The 18,178-nt window shown below is 48.9% G+C and overlaps 1 protein-coding gene across 1 annotated transcript in view; it reads right to left on the bottom strand.

Moving 5' to 3' along the window:
• The window catches only part of zeb2b (zinc finger E-box binding homeobox 2b), a gene marked incomplete at its 5' end in the record, with an annotated part of 87,836 nt that overhangs the window by 10,364 nt on the left and 59,294 nt on the right, over nucleotides 1-18,178 (bottom strand). The window contains 4 exons of the mRNA XM_079735542.1: nucleotides 247-461; nucleotides 2,546-2,737; nucleotides 5,233-5,301; nucleotides 11,260-11,523. Coding sequence (XP_079591668.1) covers nucleotides 247-461; nucleotides 2,546-2,737; nucleotides 5,233-5,301; nucleotides 11,260-11,523 — 740 coding nt within the window. The remainder of the gene's footprint in view (nucleotides 1-246; nucleotides 462-2,545; nucleotides 2,738-5,232; nucleotides 5,302-11,259; nucleotides 11,524-18,178) is intronic.

Here is an 18,178-nt window from a genome sequence, read left to right as displayed (position 1 = left end):
GGGCACAGAACCCAGCAGTATAACTCTGGTCTGTGGAAGCGGGCTCACCTTGCCCCATAACCTTCCAGAATCTCCACTTTGCTTCACCATCCTACGTAGTTCCTCAAAATATTCACACGGATCTGTCAGGATAACATTTTCAGAGTTCTGCCTACAAGACCGTCAACAAATTCGGTGAACCGCCCGTACAATTTTAACAAAAAAGTGGGCATGGATTGCGAGGAGAAAAGGGGAAAAGATGCTCACCTGGTCTCGGGCGGGCTTGTGCGTGGCCATGTGGCGCTCCAGCTGTGTGCGGTAGGCGAAGGTGTAGTTGCACAGCGGGCAGGCGAAGTTCTCCTCATTCTTCTCGTGACGGTACTTGATGTGCTCCTTGAGGGACGTCAGCCTCTTGTAGCCCCGGTCGCAGTAGGGGCAGGTCAGCAGCTGGGCGAAGGCGTCCGGCGTCCCGGGCGGGAGGTCTACGGGGGGGGGGGGGGGGGGAGCGAAAGGCAGAAAATCAATAGGGGCTAGTGGGCTAGCATGTCCATGTCCCTATGAAGTAAAGGGCTACAGTTTTGCCCCAATGGACTTAATCATACTTAAGTGACCTTGTGCGAAGTTAGCGAGTTTGTTAGTAAGTTAGCTAGGGAGTACTGTTTATTTGCAAAGGTACACATACAGACACATCGACACGTTATATCATTTCTCTGAAGCATTCCATTGTGGGATATGCCGACCTTCGTTTGTAATGCATGTCCCTGGATAGGTTTTTTCAAACCACAATCCTAACATTAAACATAGCATTTAAAAGTTAAACATCCGTAGATAATCTACCTCCACTGTTACCTCCGTTCACTCCCTAATCATCCTCCATCCATCACTCACCCCATCATTTCCCCTCTGTCTCGCTCCCCCCTGATCTGCTTGACATGCAGTTCATGCACTGACTTGAACGCGCTCGTAAAGATGCATTCGGTCACATGACTGACACCGTGCCTTAACAGAGACTGGAGACAGACTCGTCCAGACGGGCAGATATACAGACAGATAATTGCGCACAGTGGCTAACACATGAATCCTCCCCCCGCTTAAACATACATGCCCATGCCAAAACACACACACACACACAGACACACACACACACACACACACACACACACACACACACACACACACACACACACACACACACACACACAGAGACACACACTTTGCCATACTTTCCTAATTGCTTTTAGCTGCCCCCTTTTTTCATGACCAGTTCTACTGACATCATTCTTGTGGCTTTGTTCCAACATTGCCCCAACACCCCCCCCCCCGGACTCCCCTTCTATTACACACACACACACACACACACACACACACACACACACACAAGGCATCCTCGGAGGTGCCCTATCTGGTTTCAGACTCCTGCCCAGCTGTTGCTCCTGTCTATGTAGGTAGACACCCAGATCTCCAGTGGAAAGTGTGAGGACGGCAGCTGCTGGCTCGTGTCAAGACACCACTGCTGATTCTGCCATTGCCCCCCTCCCCCCCATCCCCCTACCCTGTTAGTTTTATTTTCTTTGACCTTAGTGCGCGAGAAAGGCAAAGCAAAGATCTCAGTGATTTCCCCAACGTGGACATCTGAGAGGTCACACGCTAAACCTAAGTGAGAGCTGCACTTGACCCAAGGATAGGTTGGATATAAATGGGGAGATCGGGGGGGGGTGCTGGGGGTAGGAGGAGGTAGTAAGAGGGGTATGTGGATGATGGTGCACAACCCTTCCACAAATACACCCTCAGGACCCCTTACGGCCCAGCCTCGTCCCAGCGATGTTTCATCAAACAAAACGTCAAAAGGTTCTGCTTGGATTTAGGATTTGTACAATTTCCTCCATAAGTCTCCCGGATCACTTATCAAGCCAGTAAAATAACCCAAAGCACAGAGACTGATACCTGATCCCAACTCCATACCCAGGGGAAGGGGAAGGAGGGCAACGGAAGAATCACACAGGATAATTCTTACAGACTGGTTAGCCCCGCCCATTCTGCCGGTGATTTGAGTTCGGGTCTGGAGAAGAGCAATACATTTCTTTCTGCTTCCGATACGTTTTTGCGGGAGCCAATCACCAAGCTGGCTTTTCCCCGTTGGCGCACTATTGGCTGGTTTAACACAATGACAACAGGGAAGTGACGGCAAGCAGCCAAACGCGTACAGAGTCAGTTGAACTAGGCCCGTTGATCACGCCTCTTGTGCTGAAAAAAAATGACGGCAGCTTGCCCAGACTAACGTGCAATCTACGATAGAGCTTGGTCTGGCAATAGCCAGACTATAATTCTTATGCTCTCTACACAAATCACACCAGCTTAAGATCAGGGTGTCGTTACAAAGACAACACCGATCCAAACTCCTTCATTGCCATCCCCACTATCGTTAATACCACCCACATAACACAAATTGCATGGTGTACACATGAACTTTTTTTCGTTCTTGCGTTTTTTTTACGTCTAAATAGGATTTTTGTGAATTGGCCTATCCTCATCGACCGTCGATGCGATCTTAAAAGGACAAGCATACCGTTCTCCTCGGGGCCGTTGGCCTCTGGCGTGCCCAGGCGGGACAGCTCCTCAGGGGCCTCCGGGTAGATGATGGCAGTGTCCCCGCGCTGGAGGTACTCGGCGATGCTGACCACGTGGCTCTCGCTGTCGCTGGCCATCTTCCTCTTGGAGAAGAACTCCTCGAACTCCGAGGTGCAGTCCACACTCTTGGCTGGAGGAGGGAATGGTGGAAGAGGAGAAGGAAGAGGAAGAGGAAGGTGACGGTGGGGAGGTAGAGGAAGAGGAGGTGGTGGAGGAGGAGAATGGTGGCGGTGGTGGTGGTGGGGGTAGGGGTTTGGGGTGGAGGAGGAGGTGGAGGAAGTGGTAGGGGTTGGGGGTGAGGTAGAGGAGAGGGAGGTGGAGGAGTTGGAGGAGGAAGGGGGTTGTGGAGGGGGGGAGGGGTGGTGTTGGAGGAGCAAGGCGGTGGAGTTGGTAGAGGGGAGGAGGAAAGGGAGGGGTAAGAGAAAGATTCAGTGGACAATGTTTGCAACAGAAAGGGGGAGGCAGGGGAGAGAAAATGAGAGTGAAATGTAGGAATTACGGAGAATGATGAAGGCAGAGAAGGGGAGGAAAGAGGGCAGAAGGCATAGGAATTAGACAACCAGAGAAACATCTTTACAGAAAGACACACAAAAGGTGTTGTCTTTGTCAGGCTCAAATCTGTGCTTTACCTTAGTCTAGAAATGCCTTCATTGTATGTACAGCTTAAGGCTGTAAACATTACTGCTGTCTATTAAACAGCTCTGTGAAGAAATACATTTAAATGACCCAATTAACTTGATATGGTGGGAAATTTATGATGGGGATCAAGATGGCGCAAGCCTTTTGTCAATTTATATTAAAGATAAAACAAACAAGTGCACAAACAAGGACACACACACACACACACACACACACACACACACACACACACACACACACACACACACACACACAGAAACAAGCCAGGCTTAATCAGCAGCCGAGCAGTCAGGGCTCTTTGTATTGACTTTCACATATAAGGTCAATCAAGAGACTTCAGCTTTTGTTGATTCTGTGTTGTACAGATTACCCGGGCCAAACCACAACACACAGCAGAACACACCACGCACACGGACCAAAAAAAGGAAAAATAGCAATAGAGGAGAAGGAAAAGAAAAAAAGAAAAACGGAGAAGGCCAAAACCCATAGCGGCTCAGGATGCGTCTTAAGCTAGCCAAACTGCTGAGGCCACACAATGTGTTTTCTCTATTTATTTTACAGTCCCTTCTCTTCGACGGGTGGGAGGGATGGAGAGGGCTGGGGGGGGTGGGTGGAAGAGAGGGGGGGGGGGGGGGCTCTCTAAGCTGCAAGGAGGAGATAGCGTGCTGCAGAAACAAACCGGGGCGAACCCAAATCAGCAAGCTTCATTAGTCAAGGGGGATGGTGGGGGTGGGGGGTGGATGGACTTTCAAAGCTACCCACACACACAGTTTTCTCGTCCTGCATAGGTTCCAGGGGGGGAGAGAGAGAGAGAGAAAGAGAGAGAGAGAGAGAGAGAGAGAGAGAGAGAGAGAGGGAGAGAGAGAGAGAGAGAGAGAGAGAGAGAGAGAGAGAGAGAGGGAGAGAACTATTATACTATGGAAGCAGCGGCGGCGTCAGGGCCAAAGCAAGCTCCGCTCCATCAAACTCTGGTGTGCACACAGTTTGCTACTTTTAATTAGGGGCCTTTTAGACGGCGAGCCAAGGTGATGCTTAAACACTGATTTGTTTGGCCCCGTGATGGCTTTGGCGTCCAATTTGTGAAAGGTCAAGGTAGTGGATATTTGGTTGTCAAAAAATGGCAGGGAAATGTCATTGGTGCCAATGCTGGAATCCTTTTTGATCGCCGTGATAGCGTAGTTTACGGACCTCTCATTAGAAGGACTCGTTCGGGAGGTTTGTTCGACATCTCAACGCCATGATGTGACGTGTTTACAACATCAGTCATGGAGTGGTGGAGTTATGAAGAGAAGACGCAGCTTTCACCCGCCGAACATAAGTGTTTGACGGTTTATGTTAATGCTAAACGATACACGCGTACAGATTGAGTACACAAAAATCTGTAATCAGACAAATCTATCGTGCTTTTCCAAAACCGACACTTTTGTCTTCTTTCCTAGCAGGATAGAAGGTGCCTCTTTATATGCGAGTGTTGAATGTGATTTCAACACTTCAACTATTTGTTAAGGTGTTGCGACTTGGCCTTATTGGCATATTGAAATTGTGCCGGTGGTGTCAGGCCTTGAATGTGCTGGAAACTGTGTACGTGTCTAAATAAAATCACAGGTTAAGTGTTTCTGTGCTGTGCAGGTTTTTCCCGCCAAAGGAAGTTCTGGAAGAAAAGAACACATGGGCAGGAGCAGCGTGAACACGATCTTGCTCGTTCGCGCTCTCGGCGATGAGGGCGAGCGAATCACTTCGTACCCGTGTTGTGATTACACGTCGGCACGTAATCACAGACACCTGTGCACCTCCCCGAAACGACTTAATATTTAATGCATCTGTGCGTACAGAGACACAAACACACACACTCACACACAAAGAAAGACACAGTGTGCGGTAACAAGAAGAAAGAGTGTATCGCAACAGGGTTGTTGGGCACAAATAAAACCCAGTTTAGAGCAGACATTTTAAGCATTCAAGTCTCGAGCGTACACATGTACTCACCTAGACCGTTTCCAACTGAGTGCAGAGTGGCATCGGGCCCCAGTGTATCAAAATCATCTTTCATCTCATCTGTACAAAGAGAGAGAGAGAGAGAGAGAGAGAGAGAGAGAGAGAGAGAGAGAGAGAGAGAGAGAGAGAGAGAGAGATAGGTTAAGTCCGGGTGCTGGAGTTGTTTGAATAATAAAACAAAAAAACAACAAGGACAAGCCTTTTGGAACGAGTCTTCGCTGCGAGAGGCATTCAGGCGAACCGCTGTGCATAAGGCGCGCGCTGCGCCGTCTTTGTCTCTCGCCGCCCGCTAATGAATGCTATCGTCTCCGCCAGACAGCCATTTATTTACCTTTCAATGTGACAACACGCGTTAGGTAGGGGAAGGTGGTGGAGGGGAGTAGGCGGTGGGGAGCGGGATTGTGTGTCTGTGTGGGTGGGGATGATTTGGGTAGGGGGTGGTGGTGGTGGTTGGTGGATGTCGGCCAACAGGGAATAGCAAAACTTGGGAAGCCGTGGTTCCACTAACAAGATCCAAAGTAAATATAAGATGAAGCACCTAGTGTCCAACCTGAGGAATCACTGAAGCCCCCCCCCCCCCCCCCTTTCCCAAGGGCCACACGGGGGCCGACATGGGGCCCGGTTTAATGGAGCTACAAGCCTTCTCTACATCCACACACCGTGTGGCCGAGGGTTATTATCAAGCGCTCAACAGCAGGGTCCTTGGCGTTAATGTTTCTGATGCTAGCATAAACACTACAGAACGTCTCGGGCATTGTCCGGATCCTTCCTAGTTTAAAAACTACAAAAGCAAAGACATGAGACATTTTATCCACACAGGGAATGTAACTCCCAAGCTAGGATGGGCATTGATGAGTTGTGTGGTCTTTCAAATTCAAAAATTGTTGTAGTTTAGGCCAGGTTGGATCTGTATTATTGTTAATTTGTTCATTTGAATAACCATAGTATCGAGGTTGCAGAAACATACGTTTTGAAATTAATAGTTGCCCCACACCCCAGACACTTGCTAACACTTTACTCTCTATGCTCCTTGCCGTGTGTCGCCTGTGAACCCCACACGTTGAGGATGAACCTCTACTTCCTCTACATTTTAAAACCCACAGTTTACACAGAGGACTGTCCATTCCTCTTACTGCCAATCAAGGTAATGGGCACGGCGGGGTCCGGGGGATGCCAAGACGTAGGGTATATACATCCGATGCTGGCATAGGTGAAGGTGGCTCTAAAGGGAACAGCGGGGACTCGACTGGGCCGGGGAAGCTCGTAAACACACTCTGTAAAAGATATCCCCCAGAGTGCGCGGGGCAAGACAATCACTTAAGGATCGGCCATAGCTCCTGCCTGCCACCCCGCCCCCCTCCCCCCATAAAAGAGAGTCAAATAAATAAATGAATAAAGGATAAAAAAATGAAACCGAGCAACGTTTCCGAGAACTCAAAGCGTTGTGGTTTGAAAGAAGATTGTTGTGACACATACACAAACACACACACACACACACACACACACACACACACACACACACACACACACACACACACACACACACACACACACAGACAGACAGACAGACTGGTGGTAGCCAAAATGTTGACTTTTGCTTAAGATAATAAGATAATATTTAATATTAATATTGCTTTAATATTATGAAAACAACACTTTTCCTGGGATTTTGAGTCTCTGGTGCTCCCACACGCATACAAACTTTGGAAAAAGTCAGAACATGATTTTTTGAGTGAGATATGCATTTCTGAAAGTACCCCGCAATAGTTACCAAACGAGCGTGTCAGTTTCGGCGCTCCCTCCTACGTAGGAAGGGGGCACATTTGAATATTACCTCCCACTTCCCAAATCCCCTCCAATCAGAGCATAGCTAAGATTTTTTGGACCAGCGGACGATCAGCTCCGGCAGTGGGAACTCGGCGGCAGCCCGGCAGCTCAGCCCCGCGAGTACAATCCCTTTCTCTGCCCGTCTGCCGCCGAGCTCCCCCCGCCGGAGCTGAGGGACTGCCGCTGAAGCTTCGGCGGCAGTCCGAAGGAGGAGACATGGTGGAGAAAGGCATTGTACTGCCGGAGCTGAGATGCCGGACTGCCGCCGAGCTACCCCCCGCCGGACTGCCGCCAAAGCATTGGTGGCAGTCCGGCCGCCGTCTAAGCCGTCCGGCCGCCACCAAAGCTTCGGCAGCAGTCCGGCAGCTCCGGTGGGTGTACTCCGGGAGCTGAACTGCCGCCGAAGCTGGCAGGTCCGGCGCGGGGAGCTCGGCGGCAGTCCGGCAGCCCAGCTCCCGGAGTACAATCCCTTTGGCCTCCATGTCGCGGTTCATGGACTTCAGAGAGTCAAGGCCAAAGTTCCTTTCCCCCAATTCTTCTCAACCATGGCCGAGATATCCCCCACTACGAGTCTTTACTTGTTGTGGAAGTACCAGAGACGTCAGACGCGGTCTTTATGATTCATAATATCATCTATATAAATACCCATATATAACATTATTATTATTATTATTATTATTATTATTATTATTATTATTATTATTATTATTATTATTATTATTATTATTATATTATATAATATAGATATAGAGCTCCAGGAGTCTGCATCGGCAACAATCCCTTCTCCTCCATGCTGTGGTTCAGTCTGACAGCTCATTGGTCAATGGGCAGAAGCTCATTTACATTAAAGCTACAGACACCAGAAACAGCGCATTCTGAAGGGACTTAAACAGAGGGGAATAGCGGTAGGCACGATTTTATTTCCTAAAAGCTATTTTCAGCAAACAGCTTCAATAACATGTTTTCTGGAGCTCAAATAATATGTTTACTTGTTGGGAAACACCATAATATGTCTCCTTTAATGGAAATGTTGCTGCGTATTCAGAGGCCGGTGTTTAACTCGGAACAATCCAGTTATCTATTATTACTCAGGAATGGGAGTCTTGCCCCCGTATGAGGTAGACATGGATCCTCCTCTACTTAACATGGACAATCCTTCCAGCGCAACATCTCGAGTGAACCCGTGTTAGCTCTGGGCTTGTTAGCCGTTTATATTCTCGTGGACAAGACATTCAATTCTAGGTCAAAGTTGAAGTTCTGGTTAAGGGGAAGAGCTCTGGAGTTAATGAGTTTATCGGGGGGAATTCTATGAAGGGAATGTCTGGTGTTTTAACCCTTGCAATGTCAACAGCGAGCACGCAGAGATAAGTGCTCGCACAAGTGTCATCGGGCATTTTAATCGCTTCAAGTCCTGAAGTGGCCAGGGCAATGGAGAGCGATTTTTGGTTTAGTATACTCTAATACTAATTGGTTTTACTGTGTGTCCATGTGAACTCAACAGTGTGCATATATATATTGAAAGCATTTCTTTACATAACGCTCAGCTCATATTTGGCAGAATATTTACATGGGTTTTTACTGTCGGTACGTGAAGTACCCAAAACCGATATGGTATTCACTCAAACGTTGCTGTCTAGTAATTCCTCAGAGTTCCAGCGTTCTAATGTTTTTTTTTAAATGTCCTGCTACATTTTCTTTAGCGTTACGTTATAAACACAGGTACAACCCTGCCTTCATCAACGGTAATCCTCGGGAACGAATAGGAGCACAGCGGGTGAACCACCAACGGGAGCCAATGGGAGCCAATGGGTCAGCGATGATGTCATGCGTTCCAGCGTAGGGCTTCCTGCCCCGGCGTGGGACGGAGGAATGTCAACGACAACAGCACAACACACAAGAGATTGTTGGACGGACTGGAAAACACTCACTATGCCTCTGCCTTCCCTTCCTTTCCTGTCTTCTAACGACAGACCTAACACTCGGTTCATTGTGTTCACTGTGTTGTGGTACGCGAATGGTGTTTTTTCTGTGTTTTTTGGTCTTTTATTTTGTTTCGATTTTTGTGTTTCGGTTGATTTGTATAATAATTTATACGATTACTTTAATCATTCCTTCTGTTGTTTTGTCATGTTGTGCGAAACACAGAATTCATCAAAGTCAAAAAAAAAAAAGACAGTTGGTTAAACCTTTTGAAAAAAAAGTTCTGGGAGTTTGCTGAATGTTTCGTGACCTTGAACGTCTTCACAAGAAAGTTGCTCCCGTATGTTTCTAAAATATCCTGGCATGGCTGTTGATTGGGAGGGGTTGGGAGGGTTGGTGTGTGTGTGTGTGTGCGTGTGCGTGTGCGTGTGCGTGTGTGTGTGTGTGTGCGTGCGTGTGTGTGTGTGTGTGCGTGCGTGCGTGTGTGGGGAGGGGGGGTAGTTCTCACTATCTCACAGTGCAGCTATGTGCTGCTGAGGTATGAATGTAGACTCAGAGGCACCGCGGAGGAGAGGGAGGCAAGGGGATAACATGGGAGAGAGAGAGAGAGAGAGAGAGAACACAAACAATGTCCGAAAGAAGAAGGAAGAGGGAGAGGAGATAAAAAAAGAAAGACGCAGAGAGCAAAACATTTTTTAAGGATGACCAAGAAAGAACCAAAAAGAAAGAATGACAGAAGCAGGACCAACAGGAAGAAGGGGTGAAGAGAGAAATACAGAAAGAGAGAAAGAACAAAAGAGAGGAGGAGAGGGAGAACGAGGAACACGGCACGCGGAGGATCGGGAGCGACTCGACGGCGCGCTAATGAACTCAATCTGCTCTGCAAAATCCAGCCGACACTTCATCACAGGGGAAGCATATTATCAGTGAATTGCAACATCGCTGAATTACAGACATTATGGCACCGCAGGTCTTTATCAAATAAACAATTACCGTATGTAACGACAGCTTGTTTATCCTTTATCTTGATTTATTTACCCCCCCCTCTCATCGCCGAAAAAAATCCACTTGTTTAATTCTTTTTACAGCCCAACACGAAATGTTATTTAGGTGAATAAATGTTGATATCCGCTATTTTATTCCTCTCTCTCTCTCACTCTCACTCTGTCTCCCCCCCCCCCCTAAATAAATGAGCGATTTTCCCCCGGTATTAAAATAAAAAAAACGGTGAGTGCTGAACGCAGTCCCTGGTCTTTTTTTCTTCTTCTTTCTCTGCTGCCGTGCACAGCGAGTTCATTAGAAGGAATGAATAGCCGCGGCCCGGGTGCTCATTTAAACACGGCTGTCGTACATGACTTCTCCCCGTACTCTGTTCCTGTCACGCGGGCCTACCGAGAATCATCGGCTCTTATTACACATGTAAATGGCTATCATAAAAATAAAAATTTCATTTAAGATTGTTAATGACTTTCCGCAACCAGTCTGGCTTTCTTTTAATGATTATGTCCCTGCCCCCCCCCTAATTAAAAGTATTTATCTTGCGAGCATCCATGACTGGGAGTGGGGTTGGTTGGGTGGGTGGGTGGGTGGGGGGTATAGGGTTGGCATTAGTGCCTATCCGACCGTACGGAGCGAGCGACAGAATCGAGGTCGAGACTCATCGTTGTCAATGGTAACGTCCCCACCGGCCCAGGATGGAGCAAGAGGTTGGGGTTGAGGTATGTGTGTGTGTGCACGTGCAAGTGTGCATGCGTGTGCGTTATTTTCACCCGACAATGCTGAACGAAATGATACACGCAGTGTTGATGAGTTGTTTTATGTCGGTTTTTTTCAATCTCGTCTTTTAGTTTTGTCTATGTTCTCGTGGGTTATCCGTTAGAAGGTGTGCCCCAACAAAGGCGAGACTGACAGTGTTTTCCAGCTCTCTGCCTCGTCTATCATGACTCTGTCAACTGTTTATTCTCCATCGGTTCATGAGGAGCCTGCTGACATCGAGGTCTTTCGTTTCTGAACACGGTTGTCTGCTGACATACACTACGAGAACGACGATCACCTTCACAAACAAGATTGGTTCAGACATGTTTTTCCTGCGTTTCAAAGACGTGAAAATGACTCATCCCTCAAGCGGGGTAGAAGTGTGAATAATAATTTTACAGGTAATACGAATAATAACACATTTGACCGCCGGGTCCAGTGACTACGAGACGCTCCCCACCCCAAAACCCCGTCAAGATGATGACGTCATGCAAATTTTCGAATATGACCTCTGACCTGTGCCGTCCACGGAGGCGCTCAGCATGTCGCTGTCCTGCCAGATGTGCTCCACGCCGCTGTCCCTCATCTCGTCTTCATCGTCCTCCTCTTCCTCCTTCGTGCGCGAGCCGTTGCTCTCGGCCTCCGGCGAGGCGTCAGGGTGGGTGAGGCTGGCCGGGCTGCCCGTGCCGTTGAGCAAGGCATCCTCCTCCACTTCCACGGCCAGTTTGTCCTCCTCCTCTGTCTCGGAGCCTGTCTCCACCATGTTCTCGAAGTTCAGCACTGAAGGGAGAAAACAAAAAGAGAAGAAGGATGCAAATTGTGGTTCAGTTTGAGCGTGTGTCGCTGTTTGCCTTCTGTGTTCGACATGTAGCTGCATCAGAAGTAAATGCGTCCTCTTCTACCAAGCAAACGCCTGCTTCCCCAAAATCCAGAACAACAGCACACATCAGAATGAAAGTCTTTAATGCCGGCCAGTTAAAACAAACATGAAGTTGATCGAAGTTCAGCGCCTTGGGTCAATTATTTAAACTAAACTTAATGACGACGCAGAAGTGAGGCAGTGGATTTGAATTTTGTCATCTTTTTTTCTGAAACTTGGGTGGGAGGGAGGTATATATATATTTTTGCGTATAAGTCCTAGATTAAAAGGTCAGTCCGCACCGCTGCCATCAATGGCGGCAGCGGCAGCGGCTGTGGCTGGCCGTTTTTCTTTTTGGCGGTTCCACCCCAATTAGAGCGTCCGAGGCTCACATCCGTGCCTCGCTCACCCCAGCGGTGGGGCAGCTGTCTACGAGATGTGAGCCAGAATAGACTAAACGGACTAATAGAGTCGTTTCTCCCCGTCCCGGCCCCTCACATGCCGCCGACGCCTTTTCATGAAGGCTTTGTAGGGGTGCAGGAGAATGGCCTGCGCGTTTAAGATACTTCGCATAGCGGATATAATGTTACAAATGTCACGACGCACAGGCCGGCGGATTAACCTACGGTACTCGGGGGTGGGGGTTGGGGGAGGGGGGGAGGGTGTGTTTGTGGGTACACCACACTCCAAAAGCCTTTGGAAATTGTGTATGGTCGCCGAAGCGCGCGTGTATGAATATGAAAAAGCTTTGAACCCGGCGGAAATGTATTGGTGTGAAAACACAGAAGCATGCCGTGACACACACAAATGCATGCACACGCAAACACGAAAACACATACACACAAAACAATCACATACACACACCAAAAACACACCAACACACACAAATACACACACACACAGACAAATAAACACCCATTTTTAAATAGAACTTCCCAGCACGTCGCGTGCAATGCCACGACGCTCATAGAATCCACACACAGCTTTTCCCAAAATAGCCAGCCTGTAAATAAGGGCTGTGAACTCAATCAAAGGTGGCTCGTGTGTGAATTAGTCGCCACCGCAACTGACAGATTCTCAGGGACGGCTCACCCGCCACACAAATCCTGGCCCAGAGGAGGCTAGGGGTAAATAATAATTGGAGGTATTCCGCCATTAGCCCCAGGCCGGTGCTGTTGTCGTCTGACATAAAAGAGGGCGCACCTCATTGGCTGCTTCTGTGTGAGCGCCGTGTGGTAACAGCCAATCAAGAGGAGCAGCCCTGACGGACTCTAACACAAACGGCGGCTCGTTTGTCAAAAATGCAGCATTAGAAGTCCTTTATGTTTTCTTTTTGCCATATTTGGTCGTATGTATTAATGTACAATTTGTTAGTCGCAAAATAAATCTAATTGCAAACATGGTATATAACCACATATAAGTCAGTCAGTGTCAAGACAGAACGGCAATCCACAGGGGGGAGGGGGGGTTCATTCGAGACATCGTACAGCCATATCACACGTAGCTAAACTTGGTCCTCTCTGAACAACCACCCGGTGAATGTGCCACTGCCATCGACTCGTCCCCACTTGCCTTCTGGTGGCACCGGCACAACAGGTGCAAATTAAAATGCAAACGAGGGGGGGTTTACAAACAAGGGAGGGGAGGGAGTTTGGTGGGTTGTGGGTGGGTTGTGGGTGGGTGGGTGGGTGGGTGGGAGGGGTTAGGAAAGGGGGTTGCAGGGGGGTGTAGTGAAAGGAACAGGGGAGGAGGGAGGGGGGCGATGGGTGACCTGCTCAGAATACCAATTGACGGCGGAAACAAAACCTCTTCAGGAGGTGTGACCGCAAACGGTTCAGGCAAGTCCAGACTCACTCGCTCAGTGCTGAGCAGTGCGAAAGGGGCGGGCCCCAGTCGTACCGGACGTACGGCGAGGCCCCTTACATCCACAGGTATCGACGCACAGCCTTGTGTTTAATCATATGTTCGTACGGTATTCATAATGATAATTGTTATTGCAGGTATGATCTAGCAATAATACACCACCATCCTCCACAACATGACTACAGGCACACCCTGACAGTGTGCCAGTGTGTATGTCTAAATGGGTCTGTCTGTGAGAGTGTGAGTGTGTGTGTGTTTTGTGTGTGCGTGTATTTGTATGTGTATTTGAGTGTATTTTGTAATTGTGACATATTGCATCAATGTCTTCCCTAAGCAATGATGGATGAAACAACCCCTTTTAGTTTATACTGCCTTTTGCCAATTGCAAATCAATCCTCCTGCTATTTTCATAAAAACAGTGCACACATTATCAGCGGTGGGGGAGGAGGGCTTTGAGAAACGATCAAGCCGACTCCGTGACCCTGATCGGGGCTCCAGCTTCCATGAGGGATGGGGGTCCGGGGGTGGTTAATAAGGGGGGGGGGGGGGGGGGGGGGGGGTCTGCTCAAGCTGCAACAGGCTTTAAAAGGCCCTCATTCATCCCCACTCAAGCAGGGGTCTGAGGAAGTGTCTTTATGCTGCGACACACACACACAGCCGCGGCTAGTCGCTCCCTCCTGCTCGCCTCCGACGGCAATAAAGAAAAAATACTTTGGATTACATGGTGAAGGGGTCACACACACACACACACACACACACACACACACTGATAATTAATCACACTATGCATTGTGGAGTCATCACAGGGTAAAGTGGCCCCGGCACTAAACGTACCGTGATGGAGAACTGGAGGGCCTCGGAATGGTTAGAGGAACGCTGGGGAAAGTCTCTGTGAGCGCCGGAATTCTCTGTCACTGTCACGTTACAGCAGTGGGGAGGCGAGGGCCGACCGCAGACCAGACGCACAGTTGTGTGTTTTCACTTTCGCACTTAAAATAAAGGAAACTTCTCAACAGTTTTGTTGGGAGTTTGGTTTTGTTCTGTGTGAATAAACAGTGGAGATAGAGAGAGAGGGAGAGAGGGGGTTGGGGATGAGAGGGAGAAGGGGGGGGGGGAGGGAGGGGAGGGATGGAGGGAGAGAGAGAGAGAGAGAGAGGGAGAGAGAGAGAGAGAGAGAGAGAGAGAGAGAGAGAGAGAGAGAGAGAGAGAGAGAGATAGAGAACGAGGGAGAGATAGAGAAAGAGAGAGGGAGTCGCGGAGGGTGGGCGGTGCAACTGAAACATGTACAGGGCACCGCAAACAACATCCAACCCTTGGCCCCTCATCACCGCGGGACTTGCCTCCGTTCCATGTTCCAGTACACTACCCCTGCCATGTGTGTGTGTGTGTGTGTGTGTGTGTGTGTGTGTGTGTGTGTCTGATCGAAAGACAAGGGGGTTAACTAAAAACGGAGCCACAATGGGGGGGAACTTGTCACATCAAAACGTCTGGTATTAAAATGAAGAAAGACGCCATTGTTGATGTGCCATCTTTTGACAGGGGTCCCCTTCCCCACGTCTTTTCCTCTACCAGCCCCCTGTCCCAACCCCCTCTGCTGCCCGGACCCCCTTATTGTGACGCACGCCACAAGAAACCTAATTCTAGGCCGTCTCACCCAGTCAGTCATCGTGCTGAATCGATCTTTTGTGTGGCGTCAATATGAAGAAGGAACAAAAGGAGACACAATGTTTACTTTTGTCTGCCTCTCTCTCGCACTCTCTCTCTCTCTCCCCCTCTCTCTCTTTTTCCCTCTCTTCGGTGTGTGGCAATTACGGCTGACGTCTTAACAACTCGGCGCTACCTGTTTTTTGACATCCGAGGCTTTCGTTATTATCTTCCCTCAAACAAATTCCTGTCATCTCTTAAGGTAAATAAAAGGGGAGCCACTCTTTTGAGTTTTTTGCGGAGGGGGATGATTAAAATGACACATGTAACTGCGTAATTCTCGTTTGTAATGTCAGGATTTAAACACAATCTGGTTAGCCTGCTTACAAAGGGGGCCCCTAGCATTAGCCTGTCAGTCGGCGGGGACTCTGAGTATTTTGTATTGATTAGGGTGGGGTTGGGAGTACAAGGGGTGTGAAGGACTGCGCGAGGTGGAGACACACACACAGAGGGTCTTAGTCAAAACCTCATTGTTTATTTCGATGATGAAGAAGATAACAAAAAAGAGATTGCTGCTTTCACAGAGCCGTCGCTGTGAAATCATTGTCGGATCACAGCTCCGCCGCGAAAAGGACAAAAGCAAGCACGTGGTCCGGCAGAAAGCGTTTTGGATTTACGAAGTGTTGCTGTACGATATCTTAAGTGGTCACTCACGGGAGAAACTTGCCGATTTGCTCACTGCTTCATGGCACTCGTCTCGGAGCTCTAATGTCAAAGTGAGTGGCTTCATACGAGACACGCCGAAGCAGACTTTTGGCGACCGGCTCATTTGAACTAGGGACTGCATCCAACATCTCCCAGAGGTTTGTAAGAAGGGACCCCAATCTGAATATTTGGTAGGATGTGTACATTTCATGTGTGCAGCCAGGTATCATCTTAGGGTTCTGAAAGTTTGTCCAACATGAGTCTGGAACACCCTCCCCTCTACATTGAACACGTGTTCCAACGGGGTGAACAGGTTGTGCTGAACACTCACACAAACACACACACACACACACACACACACACACACACACACACACACACACACACACACTCACGCACACACACAGACACACACATGCACGCACACACACACACACACACACACACACACACACACACACACACACACACACACACACACACACCGTTGGAGAGAGAGTGATAACTGCAGGGGAAGTGGGCTGATCTTTGCTGCGGACTGCGGTGGCAGATCATCTGAGTGTGTGTGTGTGTGTGTGTTTGTGTGTGGGTGGGGGGGGGGGTTCCAGGGGGCACAAAGTGCTCTTGCAGGTTCCTGTCTCCCTGAATGTGAACACAGACGATTACCTGTCTGCGTATCTGCAGGCTGCGGGCAAGATGCAAAGGGACGGAGAAAGCGATCCGTCTGTGTGTGTTTACATCTGTTTGGATCCGGGTGAATGGAGTGCATTAGTGTGTGTATCTGTGTGTGTGTGGGTGCGTGAGTGTTTGTGTGTGTGTGTTTGTGTGTGTGTGTGTGTGTGTGTGGTATGCGTGTGTGTGCATGTGTATGTGTGCGTGCATGTGCATGTATGCGTGCGTGTAGCCTTTTTCTTCTTTTTTTTAACAAATAAACACAGTAAAGGGATTCGACATAACAACCCTTCAAAGCCTGGCTGTTTCCACGGTCGGATAGGGTTCCAAACCCCACATCAGTCCCACAGCCAACCCGATGCCCTCCTCCACATGTCGTCTAGTCAATACTAAAATAGCTTCCTTGTGTGGAGGGCCGCGGCTGCTGAGGACGGATGGAGAGAATGGCGGAAAGGTAAGGAGAGCGAGAGAAAGCGACAGATGTAGAGAGAGGGAGAGAGGGAAGGAGGGAGGAAGGGAGAAAGGGAGAGAGGTAGAGAAGGAGGGAGGGAGGGAGGGAGTCAATGGTGAAAAGTCAGCCAAGTGTAAACGCAACCTGGAAGTATCTGTTTGTGTGTGTGTGTGTCAGGGGAGAGGGGATGTGTGTGTGTGTGTGTGTGTGTGTGTGTGTGTGTGTGTGTACAGGCATGTGCGTGCTTAACAAACCTGTCTGGGACAGTGTGTGCTAGTGTGTATGTCTAAATGTGAGTGTGTGTGTGTGTTTGTGTGTTTGAATGTGTGTATGTTTGTTTGAATGTGTGCATGTGTTTGAGTGTGTACATGTGTGCGTGTATCTGTATCTGTATGTGTGTGTTTGCCTGTGTTAGAGTAAGTGTTGTGTGTGTGTGTGTGTGTGTGTGTGTGTGTGTGTGTGTGTGTGTGTGTGTGTGTGTGTGTGTGTGTGTGTGTGTGTGAAAGAGGAAGGCTGCCTCCCTCTTAGAGGTGCTCGTAGGTATTTGGGAGTGAGGCTCGCGTGATATGTTTAATCATCCTCCCGCAAGTTACAACGGAGCGGCTAACTCATCACACTCAACGCCCCCACCCCCCTCTCTCCCCCCCTTCCCCCTCTCTCCCCCCCAAACCCACGTTCAAGTAGCCACCGCTTCGCCTCACCAATTAAACTCCCATTTGTTGAGCAACGGCCCAGGAAGCAACAGGCTGTCAGGGACAAACAAGAGAGAGAGAGAGAGAGAGAGAGAGAGAGAGAGAGAGAGAGAGAGAGAGAGAGAGAGAGAGAGAGAGACAGAGAGAGAGAGAGAGAGAGAGAGAGAGAGAGAGAGAGAGAGAGAGAGAGAGAGAGACAGAGACAGAGAGAGAGAAAGAGAGGGAGAGAGAGAGAGAGAGACAGAGAGAGAAATAAAGTCATAAAAAAAGAGAAAGAGATCAATACAAATATAAATGCAGAGAGGTTTTGAGTTCAGTTGTTTCACCTTTATACACTTTACCTCTCAATTTTGTATCGCAGTGTTTACCACTTACAAGTCTACATTTTTATTTGTTTAAACCCGACACACAAACACACACACAGACACACACACACAGGCGCACGCACACACACACACGCACAGGCGCACGCACACACACACACACACACACACACAGCCACATGACACAAGGGAGCCAGCGAATGGATGAGGAGCGAGTGATGATGAG

Source organism: Pollachius pollachius (assembly GCF_949987615.1).
Source record: "Pollachius pollachius genome assembly, chromosome: 4".
Taxonomy (NCBI): Eukaryota; Metazoa; Chordata; class Actinopteri; order Gadiformes; family Gadidae; genus Pollachius; species Pollachius pollachius.
The sequence above is the reverse complement of the archived record's forward strand: the minus strand, read 5'-3'. Positions and strand labels throughout refer to the sequence as shown.